Source organism: Choristoneura fumiferana, chromosome 9 (assembly GCF_025370935.1).
Source record: "Choristoneura fumiferana chromosome 9, NRCan_CFum_1, whole genome shotgun sequence".
Lineage (NCBI taxonomy): Eukaryota > Metazoa > Arthropoda > Insecta > Lepidoptera > Tortricidae > Choristoneura > Choristoneura fumiferana.
The window spans coordinates 6,257,995-6,271,333 of record NC_133480.1 but is presented as its reverse complement, the minus strand read 5'-3'; the positions used below and the strand labels follow the sequence as shown (position 1 = coordinate 6,271,333).

At 37.5% G+C, this 13,339-nt stretch overlaps 1 protein-coding gene across 3 annotated transcripts in view; it reads right to left on the bottom strand.

The window, feature by feature from the left end:
• Mhcl (Myosin heavy chain-like) overlaps positions 1 to 13,339 on the bottom strand; it is a 176,971-nt gene that overhangs the window by 91,506 nt on the left and 72,126 nt on the right. For all 3 annotated transcript variants that reach the window (XM_074092030.1, XM_074092028.1, XM_074092029.1), the window contains 5 exons: positions 12,983 to 13,083; positions 12,290 to 12,414; positions 10,854 to 11,029; positions 10,165 to 10,250; positions 9,534 to 9,672 (listed from right to left, as the gene is read on the bottom strand). In XM_074092030.1, coding sequence (XP_073948131.1) covers positions 9,534 to 9,672; positions 10,165 to 10,250; positions 10,854 to 11,029; positions 12,290 to 12,414; positions 12,983 to 13,083 — 627 coding nt within the window. The remainder of the gene's footprint in view (positions 1 to 9,533; positions 9,673 to 10,164; positions 10,251 to 10,853; positions 11,030 to 12,289; positions 12,415 to 12,982; positions 13,084 to 13,339) is intronic.

Below are 13,339 nucleotides of genomic sequence, written 5' to 3'. Positions count from 1 at the left end.
CAGATAGATACTTTTAATTGTTTTAATCTACGTTTTAATTAACATGAATGTACCATCAGACAAAAATGTGGTCTACCACCCTAAAGTTGATAATCGTTTGCATGCCATAAAACAATAATGCCAATAGACGTGTCTGTCAACTTGAAAGTTCGACTTTAGAGACTTATTCATTTGATAGGAACTTGTTTTAAAATAGATAGAACACTTATTTGGCTGATGGTACTTATGTAATTTTTTATTGTAAAAAGAAAAAGAAACAAATACAGACAAAAGATATCTCTATCAGTCAACTTTTGATTTGCGTTCATATAATAACAGTTAATATTAAAATAAAGCAAGATCAGAATTCAAAGTAATCTTTGAATATTGTCTTTGAGTATTTTTTAAACTCAAATCGTCAAAATATATCGCACCTTTAAAATTAAACTGTCTTAATTCGTCGTAATCTCATTTACACATCCGCTTTTGTATGTACCTTATTTTGATTTTTATAAGTAGGCAACAAGTAGGTGTCTGTTTATATGTTTGATGAATTTTGTGCTTATTTTTTAAGTATTTACTTCTGTTTTTCTTTTTCCACACGGAATTTTAACTGTTTGCCTATCTTCATTTAAATAAATTGTCTTGTCATAAGTAGGTTAGCTGGAAGAGACCCCTTATTAGGGATAAGCTGGCCTTAGTACCTCTCTTTGTGTATCTGTATTTTTTTTTTATATCTCGAACTGCATCACTTTCATTCTGAACGTGCGATGTAGGTATTTCTGCTTGCAAGATTTATAAATAGGCTTTAAAACTGCCAAGAAAAAAAACAATGTATAATACGGATTACATTATAACACGTATAATAATTATATCAATTGAGGTAATGTTACGCTTCCACAAAACGACCAAATTCAACGCAACCACAAAGGGAAAACTCGATTATTATCGTCACTGGCACAGAAAGAAGTACGGAAAAAGGCTTAGTCGTTTCCAGTAGATTAACCTAACCTTTCATATATTATTCTTTGGCAATGATCGGTGCAAAATGTAAGACTCTTTTTCTATTTTCATCTTATTCCACATCATTAGTATTATTAGAGATCTAGTTATTTAAGTCTATATTAACCCTTAATAAGGTACAGGCGATTTAGCGGCCACATGCATTGATTTGGAAATTCAACCTTATTGTGTTACTAATAAGTTCCAATATTCACTACTAGCTTTAAAAAATATCCTCTGCCAGGTATGTAATCGATAGCTACTTTTGATTCTGCGATAGTATGCTTCAATAAATGGAGCTTTTTCTACCTTTCGCATTCGAAAGGTTAAGCAACTTAATTGCCATCATTATATATATAATAAATCCAAACATCTTCGCAAACTTTCACATCGGTGCATAACAAAGTATATAACAACAATTGATATAATGCAACAATTAATATAATTTTCATTTGATTAATGCAATTTACCTTAAAACCAAACTTATTTCTGTTGTGTTATTAATTCGATTTAATTTACTCTGGGTTAGGTTAGGTAGGTTAGGTTTATTTTAAAAAAGTTCTGTGAAGAAATTATATCAAATGTTGTTACTTATATCGATCATTCATTGCACACCCCTTTCACATTTGTAATATTAAAATGAAGTAAGATAAGATACATCTCATAACACAAAATAAACTTTCTTATGATGTGCAAAAGGCCTTGAAGGTGTGGTTTTATTTGTAACTAGACTATCAAGATCATGGTGGTGCATGAGTGTACTTATAGTACCCATCTCAACTTGACCCACTTTGACTGAGGTTAGATCTGCATAGAGCATTGATAGTTTTAGTCGGTAGTAACACTAAGAGTGATGTAACACTTCCGAGTATCTTTCCGTAGTAGGCAATTGAGGTCGAGTAACACTTCGATGACTCGTACAAAGGCCTGAGAGAAAGATACTTTTGAATAATGTAAGAGAGCTTGTTACAGTAGGTCGTCTGTGGTCTGTGGTACAGGCGAGGAATGAAAAGGTTAACCACCTTAAGGTCTGTTTTTGCTTGCTCGGTATAAATTATCAGTATCTGCGTTATAGACCGAGTATGACATATTCAGTCATAATGTCATTCAAAATGGTAACATGTACTTGCAACATATCAATTTACGTATTTGAAAACTGGTCAACCTTTTCATTCCGCCGCTGTATGTAAAGAGTTAAAGACGTAGTTATTTATTTTTTAGCTTTTAATACGGGGACTTAAGGAGGAAATATTTAATGTTCATTTGATATAATGCAATTCTTTCAGAAATTGACAACTACTGTACAGTATTTCTAAATATAAAGTAAACCTAACCTAAATCAATCTGTACATTACACGATCAATAAAGTTTTGCTCATTATTGTTTTTAAACTTTATGTATTTAAAAACATTCCCTTTTAGTATATTATCTGCATTATTACTGATTCTTCACAATAAAAAAAACATTTATGTAGTTTTTTTTATTTGCTACAACACGTGGTGCCCACACTGCAAAATTATCTACTACTGAAGCCACTTTATTTGTATTAACATTGCCTTATTGCATCTCTGTACAATAAATACTTTACGTAAATTAAAGAAAATGTTTACCACAGTGTGTCGCTAAGTAACTACGTTTATCACTTTTATATTCAGAGCTGGCCTACTGTGGCTTGTCCGCTGCGCGCGCGCCTAGAGCCAGTTCCGAAGTAACACATGTGACGTAACGCGTTACGTCGCGTTGCATAACTTAATATATTTTTCGATACTTGATCGCTATAAATACCATATTTAAGTAGGACAACTGTTTGAATAAAGGCCTACTTTATTTGTGATTAGGTACTTCAATGCTGACTCGTAATGAATTCGCGATCACTTAATTTTTTTACCTTTGGTGTTGGATCATTACGAGTTCCGAGGTGAGCGACAAAAAGACAGTACACGATAAAATCCGGCCATGCATGATCTGGTGTTACTAATGGTGTGGTGCTAATTTTCAAGCAGCACTTTTTAAAGTAATTAGTGGTTATAAAACTACATTAAAATCGAGCGTTAGAGCGTCTGTGAGTTTTAGCTTAATGCATTTTACTGTGCCTAAAATGATTTGTCCAGGGTTTTTCGATAATCTTCACTGGTTTCCAACTTCAATGCTACAATTGTATTTATATTTTCACCATCTGTTTTACGCTCATTAGGATATCGTTTTTCATAATTATGATGATTTCTACTTAGGGGAATTGAGAAAAGTTTTTAATCCAAGCACCAAAAGTAGTTTCTGATGGAAGTAATTTTTCTGTCAAAAAGGCAAATTCACTAAAGTTTAACTTCCAAACTACCTCAATCTGAAATAAATTCGAAAAATGTTAGAGTGTGAAAAGACAATGTAATAAAGCTATAAATTAGATTGTCCAACATAAAAACCTAGCAAAGACCGCCAGAAGACGTTGGTCAAAATAATTTAGGCACTGTGAAATATTTAACCTTTTCGCCGCCACGTCAAATACAAAAGATATCACCCATACGCCAGGCTTCCAAATTGCAATGCTAAAAATTGAACCTTAACACTATTGAACGAAGGTTGCTTTTTCATTGAAGTAATAGACGTATATATAGGTTATTGGCGTGGAACCTGTGGTGCGCATATATATGAGTCGTTGGCGTCGAAAAGGTAAAAGCTAAAACTCGCAGACGCCCTAACTTTTTATTATGATTTTGTTTTTATTATGTAGTTTCATAACCACTAATTACTTAAAAAAGTGCGGCTTGAAATTTACCATTCATTGCGAAGTAACACCAGATCATGCATGGCCGGATTTTATCGTGTACAGCTTAAAGCTTTTAACAAAAGTGCTTTTATTTTAATTCAATTCCTGAAGACCAAATTTATTCTTTATTAAATTGGGCTCGAACGGTTTGTTGAACCTGTTTTTTTTTTATTGATCCCGTTATGTGAAAGTGACTCCGTACACCACCGAACAACAATTATTTTTAGTTATGCTTAAAATCGCTGATATTTTTCTCATAACACTTTATTTACTTTCATTTGTTGTTATTGCGTCCATAAACGGTTTAAAAGATCAGTGATATAACCGACTGGACAGACAATGGAGCCTTACTAAACCGTTATTCAATTTGGGTGTGAATCTTTAAAAAAAATGGTAATCGTAGTTTTGTCAAAATGTCCAAGTTAAAACGTAAGCACTACGCACGCACTTTTACAAAAGTTTTTATACACAGTGAATCTGAAGATCATTAACGTCTATGTATAAGGTAAAAGTCCGAGTGCTCGACACGCTAATGCCCAATAGATGACACCCTGCTGTCAACTCTATTGCTAATGACATAAGATTAAAGATGACAACTATTGGGACAGCGACGAGCACACGTACGTTTACCTTAGTATAATAATAATAATCTATCTGATGGATTTGCTTGCGATTGGCTCATTTAGTTACTCGTATTTAACCAATCACGTGCAAACGTCAAACGTCAAACGCACCTCACGATACTAACGCCATCTAGCGATATTTCGCCTCTCTGAAAACCCTCATTAGATTATTTATCTATTGTGTAATATATAGATTTTTTGTACTGATTTGTGGTGTGCAATAAAGAATATTTGTATTGTATTGTATTTAAGTATACTAGCCTATTGCTACTAGGGAACGCTAGCCTACGAAAACCGTGTGGGTTAGGTTAGTTTAGTATAATTCCAGAATCCTATATAGCCGATGATACACATAGCCAGCTTGTCGTTTAACATAATGGATTCCGTAAGTATATCTTTCACTTTCCGTGCCGTCAACTGTTACGTTTAATAACCGTCCTTCGGGAAGTCGGGTAAAAATAATCACTAATAGGTGCTACATTGCGAGAATGGGCAATGATGATTTTAGATATAAACAATGATATTTTTTTTACAGTTTTTTTTATTCGACTGGTTGGCAAACGAGCAAGTGGGTCTCCTGATGGTAAGAGATCACCACCGCCCATAAACATCTTGCCAACCTAGAGGCCTAAGATGGGATACCTCAAGTGCCAGTAATTTCACCGGCTGTCTTACTCTCCACGCCGAAACACAACAGTGCAAGCACTGCTGCTTAACGGCAGGATTAGCGAGCAAGATGGTGGTAGCAATCCGGGTGGACCTTGCACAAGGTCCTACCACCTGCGCAGCACAGATGTACTACTTAGGACTAAGAGTCACCAACTTTATCATTTTGTCTATTATTTCAACATTCTTAAAAATAATTATTCAATGAAAAACGTGTGCTTTATAAAGTACAGTCACCAGCACCAATATCTGACACAACAAGCGTGCATAAATATCTGATACGACTCTATTGTGAGGCAGATATTAATGCTGGTGACTGTACAATCGGAAGTTATTCGTAGTGTTAATTTGTTCTTAAAGAATCCATGCGACCAGCTTAAAAATATCCAGTAATGGGTCTCCCAACTGCTTATGTTCAAGTTACTTAACTGAGTTCTGGAATACTAGACTTTTCCTTTTTAATATCTTTTTTTTTGACGTTTCTATGAAAATGGTAGCTTATTTAATAGTATTATAACATATATTTACACACACGTTAAAGTACAAGGTTCCGTGAAACGCAAATGAAACCAGGACAGTTAGTATTAAATATTCGCTATATACATCAACACAAGCTTACGATTAAGTTACATAAACGCGATAACATTCGCCATCGACGTCTAAAAAAACAACTAAATAGGTCACTCTCACTTCTGTTCGCAGGCGTCAAAGTGCACTCGACTGAATCACCTAAAGCGGCAATCACACTGAGTCGTCCGCCGCATGCTGCATGCGGCGACCGCAAAAGTGTAAAAAAACACGGTAGTCGGCCGCATTCGGCGAGTGACAGCTGCCCTGCCACCGCTTTAATATAGCCGCCGCAGTAGACGGACAGACTAATATTGTAAAGGCGACGGTCGTTCGCCGAAGTAGTTTGAAACAAGTTCGGCGACCGCATTAGGTGAACGACGCAGTGTAATTGCCGCTTAACATATTTCAAGTAAAATACTGTAATTACACCGGTAGCTATGACTAGTTTTGCAAAACTCAATAGTAACGTACCTACCTACATTTAGTCTGGAGTATATGAAATTGGTTGCCTTCTAGCACTTGCATTTTTTGATACCGTTCCGAAAGCAATTGTGTTGAAGTTTTTGTTCTCATAAGTATTTCGATGAATACCTAATATTTAAGCAAGTCATGTAAGTACATATAAGTGTACGATCTTTAGTGGAGATTTTAACTTAAACAAGTCCTATAAAACGTGTTATTTTTGATTTCAGTTAACTTCAAGGGAATATTCAACTGGTAAAATGAAGTTAACCCTGACACAAAAATAAATATATGTTGTAGAAGAATTGTTATTATCATTATTAAACCAACATTACCACTGATACAGCAGACGATCAATGGGTTGATGGCGGTGTAGAGTTTCGCTCATTTCACGGTCATTACGGGGGTGATTGGGCCCACGGCGTGCCAACACCATAGCTACGTCGGTTTCTTCACTTGGCTGTACTGATACATTAACGCCTTTTATGTATCACTATTGACTCGCCCCAGTTTCGCACGGGTGAAATTAAATAAAAAAACTTTCTAATCAAAGGCAGTTCACATGTTTCTGCTTCTTTCCTCCAAAACTACACTCGTAGTAGCAAAGCTGGGGTGCATCGCTAGCACATGTGTAATAATATGTACCTATATAGACCTTCGTATATCTGACAAGTCCTACGGGCTCGAAAAATAGAGACGTGTCAGATTGGTGCTGGTGGCTGCATTAGCTATTCGTAATGCCCGAAGCTTAGCCTCCGTGGATAACTACTGGCTTCCTATTGCGTGGGAAATTAGAAAAATCCCTTCTTAGTTCATCTCCATGCATGGTCAAGTCTTAAATTCCGGTGTTTAAGCATAGTAAAAGAGGAGAAGTATGCACAACATCCCTTTAGGAAACATAACTGCCTACTCCGGCGCGGACGCTTAGGGTTATCGATGTCTATTTTAGATTAATTACCTACCGGCAAATAATTTTAATACGAAAGTTAACTTAAAGTTGTCTTATGTCTGTGTCTAGACAAACAAGGTTCTATGCCGCTATATTATTATACTACATTTAAAAATATTATTTATAAATTCGCCGGAGTGGTGATGGCGACTGTGTACATACTACTCATGTTTACCTACACATAATACTATAACTATATTGTTTATAGGTAGGTAGGTTAGTGGTAAACTATTACACTACACTTATAAGCCACTAATTTACATTTACATTACATATTGTAAACAACAGCACCACTTAAATCTTACAAGAATAACATGAGAATGTCTACAACACGATTACAATTGTACACAGCATTTATGCACACCATTATTACTCTTATTACCTAATTTCTAATTACAAACTTGTGGGTGTGTGTAACAACATTTGATATAATTTCAAGGGATATAACAACATTACTTATATACCTACACTAATTTACAACTATACCCACTGATGTATTAAAGTGACTATACCTAATAAAAAAAATACGTAAGTACGAGTACGCGAACGTAAAAGGTGATCATCTCGAGAAGCGAGCGCAAGACGAGCGAGCTAAAATCAAAACGTACGGCACCGACGGCAGCGCAGCCTTGACTACAGAAAACTTAATCCTCCTTAAATTATCAATGTGTGCGTGCGGCGGGTGCATGCGTACCGGTGCAAACCGGCGCACACATAAGCCGCGCGATGTACTTTTGTTTGTAGTGAACCTACTTCTCCTCTTTTACTATGGTTTTAGGCAGTGTGTTATGTACTATCTGTTATGCAGTCAGTCAGCCAGTCACATAACTCTTTATAGGTACTTAAAAGTTAAAGTAAATGAATTTGATAGTATTCTGGTAACAAGCAAAGCTCAAGGCAAAGTAGAGATATCTGACCCTGGATTTTTATTTCTCATTATTATAAAAAAAAGGTCTACCACATTCCGATATTACTTTGTCTGTATTACTTTATCTGAGCAATCATGCTTTACACTCCGATAAGAATATGATATCCAGTACCTACCTTTCTATTTAAAGCAAATAGATTTTTCGATTCGTTAAAAAAAATCGAACTGTCTCAAGAATTAAACTTTTCAAAGAAGTTCAAAATATACAGATAATATAGACCGTAACTAAGATAACAGAAAGTGTAATTTAAAAAAAGTAAGAGTAACTCCGTGCCGTATCTTTCAATTTCTCTCAACTCATTGTGTTCTATACGTGCCTTTCGAGTTTATTGTGTCTTTAGACGAAAACGCAATGTCTTAAAAAAAGTGTTCAAAATTGTTTTCTGAATTTGGTATTACTTTATTGATCTGCGATTTAAGACCTGATTACTTCATTACTAGTGAATTTATCCTTAGTCGTCTTTTATCTGAAATATAACTTAGCACCAATCGCTTTTCTCCATTTCAGGGTAGGTATCGTGTTTCTTTATTAATTTAAAATGTTCCGTATGTCCTGATTCGTGGTTCGAGCTTGTAAGGCTGCGTTCCCACCAGAGATGTGCGAGGATGAGGATGCGTTGCGAGGAAAGTGCAATGTCATGAACCATTTACCTAACCTTGCTCAGCACATCTCTAGTAAAACAGGCCGGCTGAGCGAGAATAGGTAAATGAAGCGTTTCTATTGGTCACATAACGTGAAATCAAGGAAATAAATGTACTATTTGCTGTCACTAGAGGTTGTAGCACCTCGGGTACGACTATTTCCGGTAAACAAATTGTCTGTTCATTGAACGGTTAAGACATTTATCGCACGGTGCTAAACTGAGAACACACGCAATGTACTAGGAAAACGAGCGTAGAGTCGTGGTCAAGCCATAATTGGTTAACAAAGGGACTTTATGACATAATAAAGTGGAAGTTCGCAACAAAACGACATAGTAATAAACGAGCGCCGTTTTCGAACTTTCGTCGTTTCGTCCCATTACACGCGGTTTTCTTTTTCGTAGTCTCATTAGCGGTTGGTCGGTTGCCGCATTTTGCCACCACTGCCACTATCTTTTGTTTATTTCAAACATTAATCTAATCTAATATTTCTTGAATTTAACACGCTAAAAGGCATCTGAAATATGCTGTCTATCTAATTCTAATAGTACTTGACTAGGAGGTAGATCAACTGGGATCCCTGTAAACAAGGATATTAAAGAGGAGGCGGCACCTGTTTTTTTTTGTGAGATATACTATAATTAGAACACATTGAATGAACCAGATAAGATGGCTAGGGGCCGGAAATGTTTTAATGTATTCCAGAAACGGTAACTATCAATTTTCCTTGCGAATAATTTGTCGCTAAGTGCCACCAATACGCAAGTCTGTAGGTACCTGTTTCTTAAGAAATTTCTTGCGGCGCATTCTTCTTGGCAATGGTGATCTTTCCAAAAGCGCTGGCAGTTAAAAAAATTACACGTAAAAGAGCCTATTGCGGCTTACTGGCAGAACAAACGTTTCATTTTATTATTATTAGCCTGGATTAATGATTAATGTTCCACTGACCTGAGTGAGCCCGAGCCGGTAGCTAGTCACGTCGAGGTCCAGAGCGACCAACATGTCGTCCACGATCTGTCGGTCGGAGAGCGGAGTGGTCGGCGGCGGCGTCTCGGACTCGCCCTCGGATGTCGCGAGGAGGCGGTACCTGAGAGTTATTATTGCTATTATTACTATTGCAGGGGAAGAGCATAGTAGAGAGATGTCTCTTCAAGCAAATGCCTGGGGACCGAAGTTGTAGGAATATTGTTCGAAATTGTACTTTATGCATCCGATTTTAGAATGTTGCTTATTGGTTTGTCATAAGGAATGCGGTTTGAGTGTTTCACTCAGTACTGTCTTGTTATTTTTAATGTAATAAATCCAGATAACTCATGTCTTAAATCGAGTTTAGCTCGACATGTTTCGGGCTAACTTGTAGCACTTCCTCTTGGAGTATAGTTGTGCGCCCGTATTAACGTTGGGTAGTCGCACGAACAGAGCGGTGGCGCGCAGTGCGCGTGTCGCAGCAGCCGTCGAGTTGCGTTATCCAGTAAAACGTGAGTTATCCAGATTTATTTCATTGTAAATGAGTGAGTCTCATGGTAGTTTTATGTTCACTATCTCTCTCTATTAATATTTTGAGTATAGTTTTGCTTACCTTCTAGCGAATTCTGACAGCGGCATGTGTTCGGGGAAGCCCTGTTTGTAGAGCCGGGCTGCGTCCAGCAGTTGGAATCCACGGAACTGTTGCAAAAAATATCAAACTAAATAAAAGAGGCACAAATAGTTTCAGGCGATGCAGCATAAATAATGCATCGTGCTTATCCTTGAGTGCAGTTTAGTGAACTGTTAAGTGGATATAATGTACAGTCAAGTGTAAAAATATGTACTTATTCAAAGTTTCAAAAATAAGTACCACAGACTCTTATTCCGACCCAATAAGGCCGGAGTAACATATTTTTGAGTGGTTCGAATAGATACTTATTTTTGCACTTGACTGTACCTACACTAGCTTTAGTTTATTGTTCTTTCGAGTGCACTATATAGTAAACGATCAATTATAGTTTCATTTATTCTTTATTGAATCAGGCCATATTTTGTGGAGGTCCATTATGAATGAACTAAAAATAATTACTTTGCTCACCCGCGACCTTAGGACAGCTACGTCTAGGCTATAAATGTGTGTTCATGCAGCTTCTTCAAACTGTAATGACACAAACCCAACTATCATTACCACCACACAACCCTATCGACGCGTTTCGAACTCAACCAGAGTACATCCTCAGAGCAACACCGCAGATGTAGCCGTCCGTCGCACCGCACTAGTCCGTTGCGCTGCGAGCGTACCTGCGAGCGCAGCAGCGGCACGTTCAGGTCGGGTGCGGGGTCGTGCGGCTGCGCGGCCAGCAGGCAGCACACGAAGTGCACGCCGCCCGCGCCGCAGCGCCGCAGCGTGTCCACGACGCCGTCCGCCACGAACTTGGCCTGCAGCGCCGTCGAGCGCCGCTTCATGCCCGCTGTGCCTGCACGGGCACAATACACACGGTACAGATATCGTGCATAACGGTTTTAACATGGTCATGGTCACGGTCTGACCATGAGACTTCCAATTTCAAATTCAAATAAGTTAAATTTAGATCATTTATTGATACTCAAAGTTGAATCGTTAAATCAAGGTTAAATCAGTGTACCGGATATGGCGGTGTGATCGCTGTCTCTTGTTACAGACAGGGGCCTTCAAATATTTTTTGACATTTATTTGACATCTCTAAGATAAACATTTATCAATGTACTGTGAATTTAGTATTGTATTGCATACAATGAAAATAAAATTTAAAATCTGTATGAAAAAAATTAAATTAACAGTGGTCATATTTTTAAAAAGTTGCAGAATGAAATTAGCTCAGTTAAGAGAGTAGAATCGAACTTTGGATTTTAAGTTCCATGGTCAAAGACGCCCTGTATTTTTTTTCAACACTTACTACTATTCTAAGATTTTTGTTTTAAAATTAAAGTTGTGTTAAATACTTGTAATGTATACCGGGTGTGGCCCATATGAGCAAATAATTAAAACATAGATCATACTCCTGAAACTGAACAACATTAGTTCAGCGACTTTTAAAAATAATAAGTTTTTTTTTAATTTTTATTACACTTTTAAATTTATTCGAAGAAGCAATGTAAAGCGAAATGCTTGATGTTTGTAGCGTGACAGGCGACGTCAGTTGTATTCTAGGATAACGTACATTGATAGCAGTATTTAATTTGTATGAAAAAAGGAAAATTCAAAAATTCCATTATTTCTAAAAGTCGCTGAACTAATGTTGTTCAGTTTGACGAGAACGATCTATGTTTTAATTTTTTGCTCGTATTACAGGCCACACCAGGTAGATATCATTTAATAATATTGTAAAATCTGTTTAAAAAAAATATACCTCGTTGAGTTTCATGCCGGATTTTTCTCAACAGAGGTTTTACCGAACCGGTGGTAGTACAGTTTTTTTTGACATTCATGAATAAGTGCTTGTTATAGCCTAAACTGAATAAAGATATTTTGACTTTAACTTTGATTTAAACAAATAAAAAATATTTCGGATATACGGTACATTTAGGCACACATCATCCATAGGTGTTAGGGGTTTGCGGAGGTCCTAACCACTATTATGCAGTCTGTTCATCAGATTAACAAGTAAAACATTATTCATTTTATTTAATTTTTTCTAAACTTCGACTACGACAAGGATATGAACGCGCGTCCACACGTTGCGAACTCGTGAACTTACCAGAAGTGAGCGTGCGTCGTATGGACGAAGCGCGACGCAGTGTGGCCGCGTCGCCGACGGCCGCCGACCACACACCGACGCCACAGGCGCCGCGCGCCCACGACGACAGCCGACCGATCTCCTCGCTGGCAACACACATCAATAAAAGTCTGTTTCATCACTCATCTGTGCTGCCGTCTCTGTTCGTTTTGTCCAAGTAAACAGTGACAGCATCACACTTACCTGTCGCATTTATTAATGAGTGGCGAAATATGCCCTAAATCTTTCACACGATACGATATTATATTACATACAACTTGACTACTTTGGCAATCGAATTACAAACTTTGGTAGTTTCTTCAGACGCCGTATTGTCTAGCGCGCTGACGTTCGCGATCGAATTCACCATCTCTTTCTATCCTCGTCATATACTGTGTGACAGAAAGAAGTGGTGAAAACCATTGTGATTCCAAGTGCGTTAGACAATAAGGCCTCTGTGCTCATGTTGCGACAGCTTTTGCCATTGCGAGTGCGAGGCTCAGAGGCGAGCTAAAGCGTAAAACACACAGGACGACGAGCGGATCAGGTATGCAGCGGGCCAGGGATGTACATACTCCGGCACGTAAATAGGCCCACTGTATTCCCGACCCGCTGCCGCCCTGTGTGTGTTTTACGCTTAAAAGATATAGGCTCGTATAAATTGTTAAAACTTACGTTTGACTTTCCTGCAGAAGCGTCAAAGCTTTCTTCGTGACGGGATTCTCACGGCTGGCTTTCACCCAGCCCGTGACATCATAGAGGACAGGATTAGTGCCCTGTTGAAAAATAACAGATTTATATCCCCCAGTTTCATACGCACCATTGCAGATTTAGATTTCTCTCCACGACCTATGATCACCAAAGATACTGCGCGGCCGGCGATTAGCACTCTATGTACGCAGCAATATAGTTTATTAACTAAAAACAATAAATTTAAAAAATCATTTGGCTTGAAAAATACTAAAAAGAAGAAAACAAGTCTAGTGGGCTAAAACTTTGTTAAGTAGCTAACTTAAAGTTCAAGTTAGTTGA